The sequence below is a fragment of the Chrysemys picta genome, chromosome 10 (genome assembly GCF_011386835.1).
Source record: "Chrysemys picta bellii isolate R12L10 chromosome 10, ASM1138683v2, whole genome shotgun sequence".
In the NCBI taxonomy this organism is placed as follows: Eukaryota; Metazoa; Chordata; order Testudines; family Emydidae; genus Chrysemys; species Chrysemys picta.
In genome coordinates, this window is record NC_088800.1 from 66,567,198 (window position 1) to 66,591,781 (window position 24,584).

At 43.6% G+C, this 24,584-nt stretch overlaps 1 protein-coding gene across 10 annotated transcripts in view; it reads right to left on the minus strand.

Moving 5' to 3' along the window:
• Nucleotides 1-24,584, minus strand: part of MRTFB (myocardin related transcription factor B) — a 175,344-nt gene that overhangs the window by 41,998 nt on the left and 108,762 nt on the right. For all 10 annotated transcript variants that reach the window (XM_005306752.5, XM_042861634.2, XM_005306755.5 and 7 more), the window contains 3 exons: nt 5,928-5,993; nt 2,852-2,907; nt 679-754 (listed from right to left, as the gene is read on the minus strand). In XM_005306752.5, coding sequence (XP_005306809.3) covers nt 679-754; nt 2,852-2,907; nt 5,928-5,993 — 198 coding nt within the window. The remainder of the gene's footprint in view (nt 1-678; nt 755-2,851; nt 2,908-5,927; nt 5,994-24,584) is intronic.

Below are 24,584 nucleotides of genomic sequence, written 5' to 3' on the forward strand. Positions count from 1 at the left end.
ATTTCACCAAATGGAATACTGTTAATTCATTTTGGTTTTATTACTGCTGTTTGTACATACAATGGGATTTCAATATTAAAACATGCTAATGCAGTCCCATTCAAAAACTGATTTTATTATTTCTGAGTATTAAATTTACCTGAACAGCAAGACAACAAAATGTGCAGAGATGAGCTCATTAATGGTTAATCTACTGTGGAAAACCTCCCTTAAAATTGTAAGATTGTTTCAGGGCTTCCTGGAAAGACTGCAACAATGTATACTTTATGTACAACTCTTAGGACTTGGTCCTGCCAGTGAAGGCAGGGGGCTGGACTCGATGACCTTTCGGGGTCCCTTCCAGTTCTATGAGATAGGAGATAGATAATACAGCAATTAACTTTATATGATACAACACAAGTTTTATTTAAGAGAAACTGTGGTTATAGCAGCATCCTCCTCACAGCTGAGAAGAGAGCAGTGGTCAGGAGTGTCTTCTCTGCTGTCCTATGGATTAAGGATAAAGATTCCTCCCCACTGGTTCAAGTCTCCATGGAGTACCAATTAGCTGAACTACAGATTGGCATGCAAAACAGTCCTGCACCTTAATAAGTACCTCTTAACAAAGCTTGATTCAGTAAGATAGCCCAAAACTAAAATAAACCGTTAGCCTGAAAAACAGGATACATGGGTTCCTACCTTCCAGAATATGCATTCTGACCAATTCTGATCGATCTGGTCTGCTGCGAATCTTGTGCTTCAGAAAATTTTCAGTCTTTAAAAAAAAAAAAAAAAGCATCATACTAATGCTAATAACTATAGAACAAAGCAATTTGTTCATTCACACAAACTTTTACGAGAACTGGATTTATGAATATATTGCTGCTTGGCTTATATTCCTGTAGCTGAGTATCACTGTTTTCTGTTGGGGGAGAGATTTATTCTTTTGCATTGAAAATTCTTCCCTCTGAAGAAAGCCATTAAAGCTTTAGAATTTTTGGCAAGACTTTGCATTAAAGCTTAGGTTGTGGCTTTATGTTTGTGATTATTAAAGTATTTATATTGCACAGTAAGTATAGTTAGCAATTTACATTGCCTAGGATAAAACTTAGTTCCCCTTCCCCTGAATAGTTTACAAATAACAAGGATCCCATAAAATGACCCACCTTAAACAGACTCTCTGCCTAATACCCCCACTCGCTCCTCTTAACTACGACCCAAACACACAGAGCAAGAAAGGGAGATTGAAATCTAAATCTAATTGGTGTGATTGAACTGGGATTTGGGAAATGCAGCACACTGGTACAGACATAAAATGACTACAGTAACCAAGACAGAAATTGCCTTTGAACTGCTTTTAAAAGTCAATTTTTTTCTTTACTTGAAAGTTAGTGACATCCCTACTTCAAAGCAGCAGCCAGCACTAATGAGCAAATTGCTCCTGGCCCTTGTGTTGGTACATAGAGAGCCTTCTCTACACACATTAGTACATCCCGTGTAAGAACCAGAGACAGCTTAAGTGTCTGAGTCACAATCCCTGCGTAAGCAACCCAGGAGCAATCCAGAGATACGCTATTCCATAATGCAGGTCCATGCCATATTACCACAGTTCAGACCTTTGCTATTAAAATCTGCTGTGCAAAGTAACATACTTATTAATTTTCTTAAAAGAAACCCATCTCTTTGGAATAAGTTTGAAGATCTAGATGACTAGACTTCACAGTTTAAAGTTTGCCAGTTTTATGAAGTTATGGCACAATAACTGACTCTTACTGGATTGTGCAGAGTAATTCAGGCATAACTAACCTTGTCCTAGAGTCCAGATTATTATTAAAGTTTTTAAACTGTCTTTAATAAAAATTGTCAGCTGACCTACCAGTGTTATATAGGATATGTATTAGGAGATGTCAATTTGTCCATTATCCTCCATATAAAAGTACGAGGAGGTGGACTGAAACAGTACTGTACACGGCAGTAGCTGTATCAATGGCCCCATCAATTTCTACATAATTTAAGGTTATTCTGAATGTGATCCAGATCAGTGGTGACTTCTTAAATCTGAAGACAGGCAGACTGAAAATAGATCTAAGGGCAATATTCTGCATTCCACATCTGTGGACGAATGTAAGGGGAGTGGAACTGCTATGATTCTGTGTAGTATGTAGCAACCCATGCACCACGGAGCTCTGTTCTTTGGTGTATCTCCATGGCAACCAGTGGGGAAGGGAGAATTAGCAAGAATTGGTGCAGGGGAAAGGTCAGTAAATTTTACAATACTTTTACCATGATCCAAAACTGGATCAATCTACAGAGAAAGCAGGCAGGCACTACAACTGTTATTGTAGTCCTAGAGCACAGAAATATCAGGATGGATAATATGATGGTGGCATTTTTTTCCTCTTGCCTGCATTAAGGCTTGTCCACAATGCAGTTTTAGCCACCAGACTACCTACACTGATACAGCTGCACTGGTGCCTAAAAACTTCAGCACAGACAAGGCCTCCTTGCACAAAACCTGCCATCTTTCTCTGCTGTCATTTTAACAGTGCTCTTCTTGGACTGGGGGGCAGACCTTGAGTAGAGTACCATCACATTTAAACCCCCAACCTGTCTGGGACCGGTGGAGAATTCAGAATACTGCCCTCAACACAAGAGATTTGCTACAAATGTTGCATTTCAATTTTAAGGATTCTTCCAGAATATTACCATAGACTATTTACAATGATAATAAAATGTCCCATGCAGTCTGAGAACTGCCTACCTCACATTACTGATCTATTTTTGTTTTTCATAAGTAATAAACTAGCTTTCTTTTTTCAGATATTAACAGTATGTTGATAGTTTTAAAAAAAGTATAAACTAGATCCCTTACCCTGGCTCGTTCCAAGCTCTTTCTCTGCTCATGGAATGCAGCTGGGCTTTTCAAAGCTGTGAGAAGAAAGAAAGAGTTAAACTGACAGGAAATGGTTTTCAAATGAAATGCTCTAATCAGTGTATTAGTTAAGGATAGGCATCTTGCACTCAAAACTACATCAGATGTGGGACTCCACTTTACTAGCCCAACATCTGACTCTTTCTATTTATTATTTGCTTGTATTTCCTGAAGGTTAAATTCATCCCTGTGCAGAAAGCTTAAGTGGGACTGAAGTATTGCATATTCTTTGTGCTGGCCCTCTGCACAGGGAGGCATTCCACTCTGAGATTATAGCTCATTGTTAAAATATGTACAGGTTAAGTCTTTCTCACATAGAAAATTACTGTAACTCACTGATATAACACAGGTATAGATTCTAAATTGGGATTTGTAGTTAAGCAAAGCAGTGGATCATCAAGGCAAAACAAACTCCACTTCTCATGCATATGCAGAGAACATTAGAATATTTTAAGGTACACTGTGATGCCCTAATAAATTCTAATATTTTATGTCACCCATGTCATATGCTGGTGTCCCCTAGCTATTTACCAATAAAGTGCTCTATGGTAGAATTTTATCAGCCACCATTCACAATACTGAAGCTGTCTATCTGTCCCACTACATTACCCTTCACTTATGATTTATTTTCTCTAATAATAAATACAGGAAAGATCAATGCACAAAACATTCAGACAGGTAAAGAAATGGTCTTTTACTAAGAACTGTCTGCACTAATTTGTTTTTAAACATTGTAAAAACACAAAATATTCAAAGGAAAGAACAGTTAAAATAGACTAGCACCATAATGTTGTGTTTCATTCTGAAGCAATTTTCAAGAAAATATAAACAAGGGAAAAAATCAAGGACACATTTGTATTTTTTAAAGTGCTATCGCCTCACTTTCCTGATGAAGTCTGTTGATTCCCAGACAGAAAAAGAAAGGTGCCTCCTTGGAGCCCACTCCACAGTGTAAGAAGTCTGCAACATTGTAGCTGAAAGCCCAGCTGTGCTTGAGAGAGAAGGTATTCCCTGACTTTCTGTGACCTCCCTAACTTCTGCAGGGCCCCTGCAGTTGCCCTGGGAGCCGACTGAGCAACTCAGGCAGCCCCTGGGCCAGTTGCACTGGCTGCTGCTGGGGCAGTCTCAACCCCCCGCTCTCCAGAAGCAGGAGTTTGGGTGTGGGGGGTTCAAGGCTGGGGATTGCGGTGTGGGGTGGTGCTTACCTGCGGGGAGAAGGGGGCTCCCTGGAAGGGTGACAGGAACTCCCCTCCCTCAACTCCTGGCTCCACGTGCGGCCTCCGCACGCAGGCACTGCCGCTGCAGCTCCTATAGGCCGTGGTTCCCAGCCAATGGGAGCTTTAGAACCGGAGCTTGGGACAGAGTGGAGGCAGTGTGTGGAGCTAGGAGCTGGAGGTTGCCGCTTCCCAGGAGCCAGGTAGGAAACCTGCCCCAGCCCCACCAACCCTCTCCCCTCCCAGCACCCGTGGCACCCCCTCAGCCATGCTCCCCCAGCGACTGCCCCCCCCAGTGCCATCCCACCCCCAAAGTTTTAGTCAGGGGTATACAGTAAAAGTCACGGACAGGTCATGGGACGTGAAATTTTGTTTACTGCCTGTGACCTGTCCATGACTTTTACTAAAAATACCCTTTACTAAAACGTAGCCTTACTGATAAGCCACTACTGTACTGAAAAGGCTAAGAGGATACTATAGTGAAGCAGTCTCAGGTGTGTTGGGTAACTGGAAACCTCTAAGAAGAGATTAGTTTCAAGAAGCCATGCAAGGAATTGTGACTTCAATGGTGAAGACTTGAATATTATTTATAATAATTGTAACTAATGCATTTTTGTAATTTTAAATTGGTATATTTGTTTATTGAATAAAGAATAATTTTTCTAATGGGGTCCATAATCTATGGAGTCCAGTCTTCTCTTACTAGACATTGTCAACTTCCACTGATTCTAAAAATGGACTAAGGTAAAGATGCTCAGGGGGGTGGGGAGTGTTCAGTGCAACTAGGGATGATGGTATCAAAGGTGGCTTTAATCTGTCTTTGCACTCCCCTGATCCTAGGGCTGCCTTCCACCCAGCTGGTCCCCCAGCATAAGTTAGAATAGCTATAGGCTGCTCTACCTTGTTCCAGTTGCTTATGTTCCCTAAAGAACGTTACGGCAGTCAGGGATAGCCACGGCATAAAAACACCACAACCAGAGCCCTCTCCTTTTTCTTGGGGGATGGAGCGGTGGTGGTGTTGGAGCTGGAACAGCAGCTCTATGCCACTCAAACCCTTTATGCATGGGATCTTCTGCTATTGAGTAAACTGACTTTAGGGTACCTTTGTGCTGGCACTAACCCTAAATAAGCAAAGTCAAGGGGAAAAATGGACCTTAGGACCAAATATAGTTAGTTTACTTTAAAGTACTGAAATCATTTACAAAGAAGCCTTATATTTTTAAAAATACAATGTAGTAATTTCAGATACATATTACTGTAAATACAACTAACATAACTAAATTAACTGAGTTTTCAAACTGTACCTGATTAATAAACAGCATCTAAATTATCTACATTTTCAATTTGTAACTAAATTAATAAACAGTAACTTTGTTTTAGACTATATCATAGAATTAGAGATGGAAATGACTTCCTAAGTCATTCAGAAAGCCTTATTTGTCCACTTGCTTTCATTGGTGTAATTCAATCATTTGCAGTGAAGTTACTCACAGTTTAAAATGTTGTAAAGAATAATTAGGCCCAGTATTTTCTATCATTGGTCTGCTCTTATTTCAAATGTCTCCAACTCTAGAGGGACGCTACCACAGTGGCTATTCTGTCTGCAGATTAATTTAGTTTACTGACTTTATCTTGTTTTTTAAATACCTCTTATTTAAATTAGCTATAATTTTCCTGTAGGTATTAAATGAATATCATCAAATGACAAAGTTATCATGACAGCTTTCCTTAGAAATTTTCATCTTCAATTATTTTATGTCTTGAAATATGATACAAGTTACTGTAAATAAAATTAGTCTTACGTGGCATGATGCCCTGGTCCACCAGCTGTTCTCTTGTCCGTCTTTGCTGCAGCCTAAGCTGAAGTACTGGCAAAAGAAAATAGCAATCATTAATTCACATGCTATGATACTCTCTCCTACTTAAAGCTGCAGAAAAGAACAATATAAATTCTAATTAAGAAGTCAAATATTTCAACTTTAGAAATATTTTGACTATGTTCATTCAGTAACAGACACAGGATATTGTATAATAGGCCTATAGGTTACTTTTTAAAATCTTTGGTAATATTACAATATTACAACTAAATAAGGACTGCAGAACGGATCTATTAGAGCATCAGACTTAGTTGCAATATCTAGTGCATAATGTTTAGTAAAGATACATCCTGAACTTCATGCGACTGCTCTACAAATTTCAATTATTGGGACCTGTCTTGATACACTATGGATACTACCACTGCTCTAGCAGAGTGTGTCCTAATCATAGAAAGAAGATAATGTTAGGAATTCTTATAAGTTTCTATTATAGATAGTTTGACCCATCTAGACAATGTTTGTGCCGTAATGGGATTTCCTTTACAGTTACCTGCATATGAAACAAACAATCTGTGTGACAATCTGAAATCCTTGATCTTATCTAAACAGAACAATAACACTTTTAGTGTCCAAATAATGTAACTTCACTCCACTCTTATTTGAATGTGATTTGGCGGGGAAAAACCAACACTGATAGAATAATGGATTGGCTAACGTAGAAGTCCGAAATTATTTCTGGAATCCACACTTTGGGTGAGGACAAAGAACTACTGTCTTTATGAAAAACTGTAAATGGAGGGTCAGCCATCAAGGCACAAGTTTATTAACCCTCCTAGCTGACATTACTGCTATGATAAATGCAGTCTTAATTGAAAGATAAAATGCAGAACACGTAGATAATGGTTTGAAGGAAGAAAACATAAGCTGTGAAAGCACTACGTTTAAATTCCAAGCAGGAACAGGAATAGGGGGGATAAAGATTTAATAAACTTTTAGAAACTTCAATGATATTACGAGAGAATACAGATTTACCATCTATTGGTATACTGCAGTTTTGGTTACATGTACCCTAAATGACATAACAGTTATACCTTTGATCTTTAGAAAGATTTCTCTAATTCTATCAAAGATCTATTGCCCATGCTGTCAAATGTAACAAAAGTGGATCTGGATGGTACATTTTCCCTTGCTGCTGTGACAGAAGGTCCAGTAACAGTGGAAGTACTTTGAAGTTTCCCTTTGAAAGAAGGAGTAAATCTGTGTACCACTGCTGTCTCCTGCACTTGAACAAAACAAACAGCATTTGGTGTTGAACCTTTTGGCAAATATCTGGAGTACCCCACAGAGCAAAAATGTCCCTGATTACAATTTCTTTCAAGAACCTTTCATGCATCTGGGAGGACACTCTGCTTAGTTGGTCCACTAACTGGTTGAGGGATCCTGGTTCACACAGTGCTGCCATATAAACCTTGTGATGAATACACCACTCCCAAAGCTTTATTGCCGCTTTGCAAAGCTGCAAAGAGTGGGCTTCTCCCTGTTTGTTTATATAATACATTGCTATCATGCTGTCTGTGGCCACCTGAACCCACACCCTTTCACTTCAGGGAGGAAAGATCTGAGTGCCAGTTGGATTGCTCCTGATCCATCCATCACAAGAGAGTTTTCTGGATTTTGTTTGGAATAGTAATTATTAGGTTCATGTGTCTTCAGGTTTGAAGTTTCTTGTGCCCCGCCCCCAGTGTAGAAGAAATCTCATCTTTAGTCTCGCATTGGGTGTAACATATGTGGTTGATGCCATGAGACCTAGAAGGGAGAGAAAGAACTTCGCTTTCTGAGATGGATTCTTGTCTTCTGGAAGGTAAGCCTTCACTGTTCTGGAGTCTAGAACTGCTCCTATGAAAGAGATACTCTGTGAAGGTATCAGTAGAGATGTCTTTTCATTGATCCAAAACCGCAAACTCTGAAACACGGAGCATGGTGAGGCCTCATCTGGAGTACTGTGTCCAGTTTTGGGCCCCACACTACAAGAAGGATGTGAAAATATTGGAAAGAGTCCAGCGGAGGGCAACAAAAATGATCAGGGGTCTGGAGCACATGACTTCTGAGGAGAGGCTGAGGGAACTGGGATTGTTTAGTCTCCAGAAGAAAAGAATGAGGGGGGATTTGATAGCTGCTTTCAACTACCTGACGGGGGGTTCCAAAGAGGATGGAGCTCGGCTGTTCTCAGTGGAGGCAGATGACAGAACAAGGAGCAATGGTCTCAAGTTGCAGTGGGGGAGGTCTAGGTTGGATATTAGGAAACACTATTTCACTAGGAGGGTGGTGAAGCACTGGAATGCTTTACCAAGGGAGGTGGTGGAATCTCCTTCCTTGGAGGTTTTTAAGGCCCGGCTTGACAAAGCCCTGGCTGGGATGATTTAGTTGGGAATTGGTCCTGCTTTGAGCAGGGGGCTGGACTAGATGACCTCCTGAGGTTCCTTCCAACCCTGATATTCTATGATTCTATGTGAAATGAGTGTCCAGACATAGTTGCTGACAGATATTTTGAAATAAATTACCAAAATAATTGAAACTGGAGTGATTATATAGTGTTATTTATCTTAAAATATTGTGTACAGAATTTTTAATGTTTTGGCACTGAATCCCTTGGAGCCACTGAAATTTTCTTGCCCCCATGCAGAACTGAGGTAATTGCTGTTGAAGGAGATAGAAATAGAAACGCTGGAGTTGGCCAATATGACCACGGCATCCAGGGAGGTACTTGCCACTCATGATGTTTTGTCCAGTTCTGTACCATCTCAGTCATGAGAAAACGCATATTTGTGATAGTCTGTCTCCCAAAAATAGCTTGGAGGTTGAGGCTCCAGGTAAACTGTTGTATCCACCTCCTCTTCTGAATGTGAATTCAAGCCCGGATCTGACAAGGAACAAATTGGTGATACCACAGAGGTAGGAATCTGTAGTAGTGACAAGGGAGAGATAGTCTTTCTAGCACGTGTTCTGAGAGGTGGCACCAGCATCACAGAAGATCCATGTGATGAAGACTCCGCCTTGTGTTTTTTTATTTTTTTGTGAGAAGAAGATTGTTGTGTCAGATCCTTATCCAAACCTCTCTTTTCTATTGGTGAAACTCAAAATGGATTTGATAAGTATAGTTCCACAAGTACCAGTGTGGAAACTACCTCAGAAGGTGTAAGTGCCAATGCAATATAGGGATTTATTGATTTCTCAGGTACTGACTGCAAAGTGCAATCTCAGTCTCCCGTCTGTCTTGGATCTGCACGTTCGCGATCTGAAGGATCCGATGAGTTTCCCAAATAGGAGACAATACCAGGCCCAGAAAGATGCTTGATCTTGGCTTTCTTTTTCCTTGGAATCGAAGGTCCCGTTTCCTTAGAGACTTAGGCATAGAATGCCTATTGTCCAAGCCAGTTTCAGCTAGTGACAGTACCCTTTTTGAAAGTGAGTCTGAGATTTTTGTTGCTGACTGGTTAGTCTTCGATCTTCAGCTCAGAGCTGAAGCAGAAGACTAAGATGCAGAGGGCTTCTTGGAACCAAGAAGGTCCTAGGAGCAATCCAGGCTTCTTATTTCCATTCTCAGATCCAGAGATTTTAGCCAACAAGGCTTCCTATAGAAGAAGGCTTGGAGTCTGTTCTGCCTCTCCTTTCTAGCTCGCAGTGTAAATGTCCTGCATATAGTACACCAAGAAGGAGAGTGCCCCTCTCCTAAACATTTTAGGCACCAAGTATGGGTGTCAGATGCTGGAAAAACTGCAGGACAGTGCCTAAATTAGTGTTTCCGGTTCTTCAAATCCACCATGCAAATTACTAGTAACACCAAACTAACACTATGATAACTATCGATTTACAGAAAAAAACAAGGCACTTATCTAACTTGCTAAGGATTTTGAATCTCTCTTGTTATATATATCCAAAGATATATTGGAATTGGAAAAGGTTCAGAAAAGGGCAACAAAAATTATTAGGATATGGAACAGCTTCCATATGAGGAGAGATTAATAAGATTGGGACTTTCCAGCTTAGAAAAGAGATGACTAAGTGGGGACATGACTGGGGTCTATAAAATCATGACTGGTGTGCAGAAAGTAAATAAGGAAATTTCATTTACTCCTTCTCATAACACAAGAACTAGAGGGTCACCAAAGGAAATTAATAGGCAGCAGATTCAAAACAAACAAAAGGAAGTATTTCTTCACACAACGCACAGTCAACCTGTGGAACTCTTTGCCAGAGGATGTTGTGAAGGCCAAGACTATAACAGGGTTTGAAAAAGAACTAGATAAATTAATGGAGGATAGGTCCATCAATAGCTATTAGCCAGGATGGGCAGGGATGGTGTCTCTAGCCTCTGTTTGCCAGAAGCTGGGAATAGGTGACAGGGAATGGATCACTTGATTACTTGTTCCGTTCACTCCCTCTGGGGCACCTGGCATTGGCCAGTGTCAGAAGACAGGATACTGGGCTAGATGGACCTTTGATTTGACCCAGTATGTCCATTCTTATGTTCTTATGTTGTGGTTGGAAACAACTGAGGTGGCAAGGTCTGCTTTTTATAGTCCTGCCCTCAGAACACGCTTGAACTGGACACCATGTGGAACTGGAAGTAATCAATCAGGCAGCAAAGGAGACCAAAAAAAACCCAAACCCAGCAAATACGTACTGCAGGGGTTCTCAAACTTTTTCTTTCTGAGCCCCCCACCAACATACTATAAAAACTCCAGGGCCCAGCGGGGAGGGGGAGAAGGGGAAGGGGAGGGGGAAAGAGCTCAGGACTTTAGGTCTGCAGGGATTGGGGCTTCAGCTGCCGGGGGGGGGGGGGGACCTCAGGACTTCAGCCACAGGTGGGTTGGGGCTGCCGCCGCAAGATGTGGGTGGTCGGGGCTCTGGGCAGGGGTGGGGTCTCAGGGCTTCTGACCCTTGGAGTGCTGGAGTTCCAGGCAGGAGTACCAGGGCTCAAGGCTTTAGATCCAGGGGTAGTGCTGGGGCTTGGGGCTTCAGAGCCACAGCTCTGTTCCTGGCTTCAGCCCCGCAGGGGTCGCCGGAACTTGGGGCATTAGCTACAGGGGGAGCGCCGGTGCTCCGTGCAGTTCTGCTCCCGGTTTCAGCCTCAGTGCCCCCCCCCATAGCTAAAACCCCGGCGCACCTACCCCCCAGCTGAAATCGTGAGTGGAACAGTGGAGAGCCCCGAGTCCCGCCCCCCACAAGGCTGCAACTGGGACAGAGCCACAGGGGTTGCTGGTTTAGTCAGCGTGGTTGGTGCTGACTTGGCTTTCTCAACCGGTGCTGACTGCGATGTCGGTGCCGGGGGGCAGAGGCATGGTGCTTGAGGAGACGCTCGGTACCGGGTCCCTTATGGGTGAATTCGGTGCCATGGAGGAGGCCTGTCGCCGTCTGTGCCTTGACTCCACCTCCTTCGCTTGGGACTTGGCAGTGCCGAAGGTGCCCGGAGCATCACAGGTACTCAACTGACCATGTGTCGGGATCGGGGGTAGCGACCTGGCAGGAGACCGCTGTTGTTTCTGCGGTGCTCTCTGCAGAGACATCTGTGCCCTCTTCCTTGGTCTTTTAGAGGAAGGCATGTCTCCTGTCCCTGCAAGGGGGTGAAGGGTGGGGGGGGGATGCCCGGAGAGGAGGTCTGGCTCAGGTTGGAGAGTTTTCTCCATCAAGATTATTTTTCCATTGCTACAGTAGGCCCCAAGACATCGGACACACAAAGAGTGTCCATCCGAAACGAGCATTGCTTCGTGGCAGGAACCGCATCGCTTAAAGCCCGGGGAGCCAGGCATCTTAACAGTTAACCACCCCCAGTGCAGGGATGGTAAACTGGATAAAAGTAAACTTTTTTGGTAATAAAAACTAACATTAACACTAACTACAACTTTCTATATGACTAACTAATCTATTTTTTTCTGAAAGGTTTGGAAGAGTAATGAACACTGCCCCAGAGCTCCGTCTTCAGCCGAGGATGATTGAGAAAGAACTGGAGGGCTCAGGTTGTGCGCACACTAGACGTGGCACCAATAGCACTGTGAGAAGCCTATTGCGCATGCGCGACCCGCACAGATACTGCTACCATAAATCTCTGATTGACGGCGCCAGGACGCACCAACACCTGAAGTGGAGCACTCACAGGGACAGCACTCGAAGAAGAATTAACATTATAAAATTAACCTTAAACCCTGGGATTAGCACTAACAATTTCCTATTGCATTAGCACACAGCACTGAGGAATCCATTAACTGGTGCCCAGGGATTAAATAACACTGTATGTTCTAGTACTGGCTTCTATCTGATGTAACTATGGAAACGAAGAAAGCTCAGAATTACCATAAGACTAAATGGACAATACCTCTAAAAATATAAGTGTGTCATACTTATACAGGTTGGGTTCGTGCATTACTATTCAAACAATATGATTTAGAAGCAGCATGTCATGACTACTCAGTGCAAAGTTTTCTCCAGAAAGAATCAATTGTTTTCTGCCATGGGCGGATCATGTGTGCAAACATAAATTGGCTTTCACCTATCTTCTCTAAACTTAATGATTCTTCTGACATTGCTTGTAAAGAGCAAAAGCCGGTGGAGTTCCTGTCCTGGCCGGAACAGAGTACAAATACACCATTGTATTTAGACCAACTTTACTCCACACTTGGGATTAGCTTCACTGGGAATTCAAACAACAACAGAAATGTAAACCCCATCCTCAGCTTCTCCCCAGGATTTCCTTCCAGAGACGTCTCTATCATACACCCAAGTTCTCTCTGCCTAATGAGTTATTCTGATGTCCTGGGTAGAGATAACAAGCTACACCTGACACAAGTCCATAGGATTCCAGCACCGGCTAACACAGTGGATCAACATGAAAATGAATGCTGGTACTATTACAAAAGGTATGAGGAATCCAGTCAGTCACCAATGGGATCCATCTACCATAACAGACAGATTGTTCACGTATGTAAAAAAATGTGATTTTGGATGTTTCCAATTCCTACTAGGCTGTTCATCTTGTTGTTTGGTTCTATTGAGTCTTCCCTTACGAGTCTTATGATGGCCCATCACCTTAGGCCTAGAGAAGCTAGAAACTGCAGCACACAGAACTATAATTTGATTACATTATTTCCTACATTTTTCTGGGTTCCTGACAAGATCATCTGAAACCTTTTTGAACAGCTAAGGCTATTTTAAAACATTTTCAGGTGTTATAATATCCAATATAAAAAGTAATTCTGATTCTAGGATTGGTCTCCACACTACAAAACCACAACACAATTTTGTATGATTGGTAATCTCTGTTTGAAAGCCCTCCCCAAACTGGAACAGCAGTATGGACTGGAAGCTTTGTGTGTGGGAAGCTTGCACAGTATCTACTCCTTCAGCCTGGCTCAAATAAGTACTATTAGTTTCTCACTTTATCAAACACTAAATTATTCAAAATTTAAAAAAAATACTGTAGGCTAGAACTTGGTGTACAGGGTCTTAGTGCAGGAACAAATAGCTTTACCATATTTTTATCAAATCAGTTTGGCTGATAAACTACATGAAAGGGATGGAGGTTTACTGGTTTGAGATACTGGTTTTGCACTTGTATATCTTAAATACTGTCACTCAAATTAGGTATGTCAACTTATTTGTTAATTACTGCGTCAGATTGTTTCCCCCCAGATCACCACAGACATGATCTTCCCATTCTTGCATAGAAGGGGTAAGACTACTATTTCCAAGGCAACGTGGATGAGGCTCTGTGGGATCAGGATCCACAGTTGGAAGGAGAATGAGGGAAGGGGAGTGGGCAGCCTCAGACTGATTGGGAGGGAGGAAGACACAACATTCCCAATGGAGCTTACTTGGAAAAGGAGTACTACCAGAGCTTCTATTAACTGTTTCATAATGGGGCTGGTGATGTCAGCAGCAGCCATGGGAGAGGGGAAACCTGGCAGTATAGATCTATTAGAGCTGGGGACATAGGGCCTCCATATGCATAGCACTGACCTCCTGAGACACATATGGGATTTGAAGTGTGGCTTATTATGGGGGGAAGGGGCAAACCCTTACTCCAAGGGAGCACTATATGTGAGAGGTTCAGCAATGGAATCCTTTAAAAACGTTTCTTCCTCTTTCACCTTCTTACGCAGGTTTTAACATGAGAGAGGGTGATCCAGTCAATAGTTTGGTATTTTGAAGTTATTTTTTAAATAGCTAGGATAATAAACCCTGAAATAGCAGCTATTGTGGCAACTTAGGAAAGGAGTAACATACGAGAAAATTCATCTTAATACCTCGTACAAGGGCAAGATTGCATCCAATTCCAATTCTATGCTCAACAGCAGTCATTACACTGTTGGCTCTTCACTGAAGGAACCTTTACATGGTTCAAAACATTTCTGAGGCTATGTTAAGAACCATGGTCAATGGAAGCTGATACCCACACAGATATAAATAGATCAGTCAAAAGTGACAAAGAAGGCTGCTGAACTAGGCAGAATTTGTGAAAAAATGTCAAGGCAGAATTAGCCTTTAATTAGTGGAAAGAAGATACTTCCTGGGACACAATCTCAAGGCAATTCTGAAACTCAACAGCAGTGTACTTTTTAGTGACTTAAACATTAGGTTAAATTAGTGAATGTGAGAGAAGTGGGTAATACAAAAGGGTATTATTCCATCTATATATAGAGTGAACTGGGCATTCTTTATAATGACTAGCCTTAATTACTTAAGTCTCAACTTTTACAATTATGATTGGCAAAAACATATGAAATATTTTATTTTAAAGTGCAAATCTTCCCCACAACATCCATTTGTGCTATTATCAAATATACAGATTATTTCTTGGGGGACAGGGCATACTTGTCTATTTCCCCATTGCTCCACCCACTACCCTAAGGATTTGGATTTTTATTGGCAAGTTTCCAGGTCCGGAGGAAAAAAGGAAAGAACTAACACTGATGTCTGCCAATAAAAGCAAAACCAAATAACCTCTTTAAAGCTCTTAAGGCATAAGTATTTCCTAAAATATATTTTAAAAAATAGTTTGACTGAAAAGGGATTGAATTGCTCAGCTTTCTCTGAAAACTGTTGCTGTGCCAAAGCCTCAGTGTCAGGCTGCAGTTTTGAATCCTGTCCTCCAGCACAGATAACACAAAGGGGCAGGAACAAGACATATTATAGCAGTACTCAGCACTAATATCACATGGATTGAGGAGAGAACAGGCATGTTCTGATGACATGAGATCATTGGAACAACCAGCACCATAAGTGTAACCTATATATAAGGTTAACAGAATTTCCACTAATTGTTAGAATTAGTGATACTTTATACCTGTCAGAAAAACAGTACAGGCTAAGCCTTCTCCAGGGTTTCAGTGTGGAACCTGTGCCCTAAAAAATAAAAATCAACATATTTTCCATGTAGAGCAAAGTGATTATGGAAAATTTGCCAGTCAAAAATATGAAAAAAATCCATCCCCCAATAGTGATTTTGTTTTGTGCATGATAAATTATTAACAGGAATTAAATGTTCTCCTCCCCTTTATTTTTTCAACTGCATCAGAATGCTCAGTCAATCATTTCAGGATCACATTTCATTGCCATATAATTCCCACACACAGCTCTACCATACTGAGTGGGGGCCGTGCTGCATATTTATCAATATTTTATTCTAGAAGTGCCTAAAGGCCCCAATCAGGATCAGGCCGATTGTGCTAGGTGATACACAAACAAACAATAAAAGCTGCTCCCTGCCCTAAAGAACGTACACTTTAATAGGACAAGTTGCAATAGACAGAGGGAGCAAGGCCAGGAAGATGAGGTAAAAAGTAATAAGAACACTTGTGTACACAAGCCAGATCTACACAACTAGGTGGTTTTGACAATGTTTCTTTCTTTTTTAAAAGACTATGTGGCATATATCAACAGCGAAGTGGCTTTTGATTTGGCTGGCAGGTCAGCACTTTTGGTTGCACTGAAACGACTTGGTGTCTCAGATGTTATGCTAAATTTGGTGTATGACCTTCATTCTGGTACTGGTGCAATAGAGCAGTGTTTCCGCACAACCTCAAGTGTGCAGCAGGGATACATTCTTGCCCTGGCACTATTCTGTCAAAATATCAACTGGATATTAAGACTTGCCATTCCACATACCAGAATCAAGGCTGGTCAAGAACTGTTCACCAAACAAAACTATGATGACAATGCTGTTTTGCTTATGGAGCCAGAGAATTTCAGCCCTGCCCTTCAAAGTTTCCAAGATGTCACACACATTATGGAGTTGACTATCTCATGGCAGAAGATCAAGTTCCTCTACCATGAAGCACCAGAACCCTTGGTACAGGGGGGTCGAACACTGACACGCGTTTTTATGAGTTCATCTACCTAGGATGCAAGCAGAGATCAAACTGGATGTGCTCCAACAAGCAGCTCATGCTTCCTACTGCATGAACTCCACGTCTCACGGATGCAAAAGCATCTCTGTTTTGAGACAAAATTCAGAATCTCTCAAATTTGTATACTTCCTGTATTTCTAGATGAGTCAGAAAACTAGACCTTCTAATAGGGAGACTTGGAGTGGCTAGAGGCATTCCATATGCAATGTCAGTGCCAAATCCCAGCATAAAGTGGTTCGATTTTGTGCGAAATGCCATAATCTTGCAGAAATTTGGCCTTCCTCCATTGTTCACTATATTCAAAAGTAGAGTTGCATGCTCTTCAGTCACATCAGCAGGATGGACAAAAACATACCAGCTCCTCATGCTCTCTTTATCAATGTGCAAAGGCATGCATGACTTGGCCCTAACTAGCATCGGGGTGGCCCTGAGGCTTGACATTTGTGGATTCATAGGAATAAGCCAGATCTGGGAACTTCACTCTACAATGCCTGGTACAATGCTATCAAGTGTAGTCACTCTGGCTGGATCAAAGATCCTCAGTAGACTATACATGTTTGATGATGATCTGTGAAGAGTTACCACCCAATATCCTTACTCAACTCAACCTACAAGCTATATGAGCAGGTGACAATGGGCAGAATAGTGCAAAGAGTGGAAGGACAATTGCCTAATGACCAAGCCCGTTTCTGCCCAGGATGTTCATGCTGTGGCCAAGTTGCAAACCTAACTCAATAGATCACAGATAATGAAACATTTAAAATGACAGGGCCTCTGTTTGTTGATCTGTCAGCTGCTTATCACACTGTGAACAATTGTGTACTTCCATTTAAACTGGCAAGCATTTTGAGAAATAGCAAGATGCTCCAGGTCATCTCCTTGCAGCTCAAAAATCAACATTTCTTTGTTGAGATGGGCGATCAAAAAAGTCAATGACACACTCAGAGCAATGGATTGCCCCAAGAATCAATGCTATTACCATAGCTGTTTAACATTTACACCAACCAGAATTCCCCTGACATGTGAAGATTCATTTATGCAAGTGATCTTTGCATTGCCATCCAATCGAAAAGATTTAAGGACACTGAGCACAATTTAGCGGGATTCCTGAGTATACTCAGAAATTATCATCATACATAGTTTCTGAGCAAGAAACAAGTGTACACCTTTCACCGAAACACCATCAGGCTAAGCAAAAACTTCAGATATTGTGGGATAGTACAGTGCTTGAGCACTATAAACATCTGGTGTACTTGAGGGGGAGGGAGGGTCAACTGCGGAGCACTGTGCCCCAGTATGGTCGTGCTTGAGCCATGCACACAAAATTGATACTGAATTCAGTCAATCCTGTAGGAACATCTTAGGGACTTTGTAACTGACTCCTACACTGTTGCTATACTACCTTGCATGGATTACACCACCATACACGATGCAGGATGTCTCCAGTAAAAAAAAAAAAGAGACAAAAACAAGTGCATAAACCAAGACTTCCACTGTATGGACATATTCCACTAAGCTAGAGGCTGAAGTACAGAAAGATAAGAGAAAGTTGCTCACCTTGCAGTAACAGAGATTCTTCGAGATGTGTGTCCCTGTGGGTGCTCGACTCCAGGTGACGGTGCATCCTGTGACTGTTGATCGGAGATCTTCGGTAGCAGTGCCTGGCCAGGACGCACGCACTTAGCTGCTGTCTCACGGTCTCATTAGAGTCTGCCTGAGCACACACGTCCCGCGCCCCGCTCAGTTCCTTCTCTTCCATGGAGAGGTCAGAACTGTATTCCAAAGTAGAGGGGAGGAGGGCGTGGAGTGGAGCACCCACAGGGACACACACCTCAAAGAACTTCAGTTACTGCAAGGTGAGTAACTTTCTCTTCTTTGAGTGCTGTCCCTGTGGGTGCTCCACTCCAGGTGAATGTGAAGCAGTACCCACTATGGATGGTGGGATTTTGGAGTTGCGGCAGTGAGTACTGTAGACAGTACTGTATGACCTACTATGGTGTGTGCCATGGTATCCTGAATGATAGCATAATGTTTGGTAAATGTGTGTTCGGATGACCACATGGCTGCCTTACAGCTATCAGGAATGGGTACATTATGGAGGAAGGCAACGGATGTTGACATGGCTTGAGTAGAATGAGTTCTGATGCCTTCGGGCGGTTGAGCATTCTGAATGCGGTAACAGGATCTGATGCAGTCAGAGATCCACTTGGAAAGGCGTTATTTAGAAATGGCTGCATCCTTTGATCTCTTGTTAGCGGAGACAAATAGTCGCGAGGACTTACTATATGGTTTAGTCCTGTCTAAATAGACAGCAATTGCTTGTCTGATGTCGAGGATATGCAGAGTCGCCTCATGCGGAGTCTCATGAGGTTTGGGATAGAATGTAGATAAGTACATTGGTTGGTTAAGGTGGAAGGTGGACACCATCTTAGGGAGAAATTTATGGTGTGGTTGCAGGGTAACTTTGTCTTTAGATAAGGTTGTGTAGGGGGGTAGGCAATCAGGGCGCTTATTTCCCCTACCCTCTTTGCTGATGTTATAGCAACAAGAAAGCTACCTTCATGGACATATGAAGAAGAGATGAGGTAGCTAAGGGCTCGAATGGAGGTTTCAGAAGGCCGCGAATAACGAGATTGAGATTCCATGCAGTTGCCGATGGATAAATCTCGGAGTAGAGATTTTGTAGGCCCGTGACAAAGCGTTTTATGGTGGGGTGGGCAAAGAGTGAATAGCTGTCTAACGAATCATGGAAGGTGGTAAGGGCCGCGAGGTGTATTCTGATGGAGCTGAGAGTTTTAGTTTCAGGAGATAGTCTAGGATGTTAGGGAGGGTCACAATATGGGGTGATAAGTGTTTATTTGAGCACCACAGGGAGAAGCACTTCCACTTCTGCAGGTAAGTTTTACGAGTGGAGTCTTTTCTACTATGCAGGAGGACATATCGGACTTGCTCAGAACAGGCTAATTCGTGGGTTTTGAACCATGAAGGAGTTTCTGTCAGGTGGAGCTGAGGGTGAAGAATTCGTCCATTGTCCTGAGAAAGCAGGTCTGGTCTGTTGGGGAGAGTCCGTGGAAGACAAGCGGACATATGGAGCAGGTAAGGATACCATGTTTGTCTCGACCAAGCCAGGGCAATGAGTATGACCTGGGCCTTGTCGTCTCTGATCTTGTGCAGGACCCTGTGTATCAGAGGGATCGGTGGAAAGGCGTATATGAGAGAGTTGTTCCACAAGATAAGGAACAACATCCTAGGGATGCAGCCCCGAATCCTGCTCTGGAGCAAAATAGGTGACATTTGTGATTCTGGGTTGTGGCAAAGAGGTCTATTGACGGGGTGCCCCATTGGGAGAAGAGCTGGTGTAGTATCGCGGGATGCAATTCCCATTCGTGTTCTTTGGAGAATTGTCTGTTGAGTGTGTCGGCGGTAGTGTTGTGACAGCCAGGTAGGTACGACGCAATAATTTGTATGTGGTGTTGTATACACCAATTCCACAATCGGATGGCCTCCATGCATAGGGAGTGCGATCGTGCTCCCCCATCTGTTGATGTAAAACATATATGCTATATTGTCAGTTAGGACCCGGATAGATTTGTTCTTTATGAGGGGAAGAAAGTGAAGGCAGGCTTGTCTCACTGCTATGAGCTCTCGGAGATTTATGTGTAGACGCATCTCTGGCGCAGACCAAAGGCCTTGTGCCGTGTGTCCCCCCCAGATGTGCTCCCCAACCAATCAGGGAAGCGTCCATGGTAAGCATGAGCATGGGGGATTGTTGTTGGAAGGGAATGCCCATGCAAAGGTTCTCTGGTCTTGTCCACCATTGCAGGGAAGCTAGTACATTCGCTGGAGTAGTTAGCAGCATGCAGAGGCTGTGTTTGCTGGGTTTGTAGTTTGAGTTGAGCCAGCCCTGAAGACATCTCACATGCAGCCTGGCATTCTTGACCACAAAGGTGGTAGCTGCCATGTGGCCAAGGAGCTGCAGGCAAATACTTGCCCGTATCCTGGGACGAACATAGAGCGTATGTACGAGGTGTATGATAGTGAGGAATCTGTTGTGTGGGAGAGAGGTTCTGGTTCGAATTGAGTCCAGGTGAGCTCCAATGAATTCGATCTGCTGTGTAGGTGTCAGGGTGGATTTTTGGACATTTATTTGCAGGCCCAAGCTGTGGAAGGCGGAGATGGCGAAATGGGTAGCTTGAAGTGTCTCGTTGTATGAGTTGCCCTTGATGAGGCAATTGTCTAGGTAGGGGAAAAGTATGATCCCATGTCTGTGGAGGTGGGCCACGACTACAGCTAGGATCTTGGAGAATACTCTCTGTGCTGTGGAGAGTCCGAAAGGGAGTACCCTGTATTGGAAATGGTCGTGACCGATTGTGAACCGTAGGAAGCGTCTGTGGGGTGGATGAATGAATATATGAAAATAGGCGTCCTGTAATTCGAGGCCAGTGAACTAGTCCCTTGTTCCAGTGCAGGTATTATTGTGCCCAGTGTGACCACCTTGAATTTCTGTACCCTTATGAATTTGTTCAGTCGGTGTAGGTCTAGTATAGGCCTCCATCCCCCGGACTTTTTCTTGGTGAGAAAGGAGTGGGAGTAGAACCCTTTCCCTTGTGTTGTGTTAGCACAGGTTCCACTGCACCTAGCTGTAGAAGATGAGCCACTTCTATGCGAAGTAGGTGCTCGTGAGAGGGGTCCCTGAAGAGGGACGGGGAAGGGAGAAGGGTAGGATATAAAAGGGATAGAGTAACCGGACTGAACTATTTCCAGGACCCAATGGTCCTGTGTAATCTGCTGCCAGGCATGGTGGAAAACCTGGAGGTGGTGGCCAAATGGGCAAGTAGGTCGTGGAGTCAAGGGGTGGTCGTGCAGACCCTCGACCAACGCTTCAAAATTGTTGTTTATGTCCCGATGGGTGGGATGTATCTGTTTGCGCTTGGTTTTGTCTGTGCCTAGGAGGTCTAGGGCGATTCCTGGGTATATCATATGGTCTGTTCTGAGGCCAGTGATACTGTTGTGTGCGTGGCCTCTGGTAAGGTTGATACTGTTGTCTCGTGGGAAGGGATGGGTAGATGCCCAGAGTGCACAGGGTCACTCTCGAATCTTTCATGGTGTGAAGGACTTCGTCGTTTTTCTTAGAAAAGAGTTTGTCTTTATTAAAGGGAAGGTCCTCCACTTTGGTCTGCAGGTCTTTGGGGATACCGGATGCAGAAAGCCAGGAAGATCTGTGCATAACCACTGCGGTTGCAGCTGTATGGGCAGCTGTATCTGCCATGTCCAGAGATGCTTGTAAGTGGCCGTTCTGGAGACCAATTGGCCCTTGACAAATACTGACTTAAAGTCTGCTCTCCCGTCCTCTGGAACATGGGAGGTAAAATCAAAGAGTTTATTGTAGTTACTGAAGTCGTAGCTTGCAAGTAGGGCAGAATAGTTTGCAATTCTGAATTGCAGAGTGGAGGAGGTATATACCTTGCAGCCCAAGATGTCAAGGCGTTTGAGGTCCTTGTCTTGCGGGGTGGGCCGGTAGTGTGACTGTTTCGTCCTGTGAGTCGCTGCATCCACTACAAGATAATTTGGTTGTGGATGGGAGAATAAGAAGTCTATGTCCTTAGCAGGAACATAATATTTACGTTCAGCCTTTTTGCAAGTTTATAAGGTAGAGGCTGGGATCTGCCAGAGAGTATCAGCTGGTTCTAGGAGTGCTTCATTTGTGGGAAGCGCGATCATTGAGGGCCCAGAGGGTTGGAGGATTTTGAGGAGTTGTGTTGTGTCTCCTGGACCTCCTCTAAAGGAATGTCTTGGCTGAGTGCCACCCTCTTGAAAAGTTCCTGGAACTGTTTGAAGTCGTCCACATTCTGTGGAGGTGGAGGCATGAGAGCTCCGTCTGGAGCTGATGGAGAGTTAGGAGTCGATGAATCAGGATATGGTCCACAGCCCACCTCTTCAGAGGGGAGTTCAGGTGCTCTAGAAGTTGACTGAGATGGAGATAGAGGCGCAGAAGGAGCTTGTGGTCTGGTGGAAGAAGCATGAGGGCGAGTGGCAGTAGGAGCTGGCCAAGGGTACCAATGTGGCCAAGGCATCAGATAAGAAAAGTTAGGTGCCGCTCACGGGGGGGCGAAGTAGGGAAACTGAGGTTGGTGGTTGTGAGCCGTGACCTGAGGTGCAAAAGGTTCCGGTGGAGGAGGAGAGGCAGGTGGGGAGCACTCTGCCTGCTGCTGCATATCGCTGTCAGTAAAGGTAGCCAGGTCAGGTGGGGAAAGCAGCTGGTCAAAGAGTGAGCACTGTGTGTCCAGGAGTGGAGAGTTAGGCTCAGGTGCCACTGAAAGATCATCCTGACTTAGGAACTGTTGTTGCTGTTCCCTAGGCTCTGACTCCACTGCGCGCGATCTGTGCTCAGAGATGTGCATAGACTTTTGTTTGGCTTTTCCTGGTGCCATGGGTCTCTTGTAGGCGCCCTGCGGGAGGTCTGCTGCTGCTATCTGAGCAGCAGGCAGGCTTGGTGCCGACGTTATTTTCGGCACTGAGGCAGAGTACGCTGTCAGCACCGGGTCTATTTTCGGTGCTGAAGGGACCGGTGCTGAGGAGACCTTCCTGGCACGGGAAGTCAGGTCCCTGCCTCTGCGCTCCTTGGGAGCCATGGCTGAGGTGCTGGGACGGTCGGAGTCACCTGCCTTCGGCGCTGTCAGTACTGAGGGGAACGATCTCACAGGAGACCCTTTACCCTTGTGAAAGTCTCTGCTTGGAGACAGTTGGGCTTCTTGCCTCTTCGCCTGAGAGGGTGATGCCATGCTCCCAATTGGTTCGGACTTGGCCAGTGAACGTGAGGGAGAGGGTTTGACACTGCCCGTCTCCAGAAGCGGCTGCAGGGATTTCTGCATGAGAAACATTTTCAGCCACAGGTCCCTCTCACAACGAGCACTGGTTTTGAGACTCGTGCAATGGACACATTTGGCAGGGACGTGTGTCTCGCCGAGACACTTCACACAATGTGAGTGTCCATCGGACCCTGGCATACAGTCCTAACAGGAAGCACATTTCTTAAATCCTGAAGCCCCTGAACTAGGAATGCTGGGGGAGAGTGTCTCTGCGGGAGACAAGCTTGAGGAAAAAAGGTTTGGGTTTTTTTTTTGTTTTGTTTTTAAACTGAGTAACTATTCTAAGGGAAGGGAACAACTGGGATGTTACCATTTCTATATTCTTTGTAATTGTTTCCTTCACCGAGGACGGCTGAGAAGGAACTGAGGGGGGCGCGGAATGCGTGCACTCAGGCAGACTCTAATGAGATCGCAAGACAGCAGCTGAGCGCGCGAGTCCCAGCCAGGCACTGCTACCAAAGATCTCCGATCAACGGCGCCGGGACGCACCGTCACCTGGAGTGGAGCACCCACAGGGACAGCACTCGAAGAAGAAGTGACAATACTGGGTCTTGGCTATGGTGTTGAAGTGACAAACAATAATGATGACCACTTCCTGAATCAAGCATAATTATCCACATAATATCACTCATACCACTGAGAGAGCCAAGAATCACACTGTCTCAAAGGCCCTGGGCCAGAACCTTAGATTCATAGATTCCAAGGCCAGAAGGACTATTGTGATCATCTAGTCTGATCATCAGTACGACATAGGCCATAGGACTTTTCCATAATAACTTCTAGAGTATATCTTTTAGGGAAACATCCAATCTTGATTTCAAAATTATCAGTGATGGTGAATCCACTACAAACTTTGGTAAATTATTCCAACCCACAAAGTCTTGAAGCATGTACATAATTTTAAGCATGTTATAATTTCCATTCACTTCAATCAGACTACTAGCGTGCTTAAAGGTAAGCATATATGTATGTGTTTGGAGAAATAAGGCCTATGTTAGCACCAATGCAAGAACTAGGTTACTGAAGACAGACACAACTGTTTTGTAACTTATAGAATCTGACATATTTCCTCCATAACGCTGCTAATCGAGGGAATAAAGTCTCAAAACTGCCTCTGAACAAAAGCTATGAACTATCAGCCAAATCACTGGTTAGCGCTAGATTGTGTACTTTTTTTAAAATCAGCATTTTGATTGCAACATTAAATTTGGCTTTCAGATTCTTAGTAAAGCCTCCTTATAAATTTTACACAATGGGAGTCAATATATTAATCACCTAAAAGGACTACTTTCTAACAAAATCAATTCTGTTTACCTTTATTCCATTATTACTGAGTGGTTTCTTTGGTACTTATTTTTTTCAATTATGTT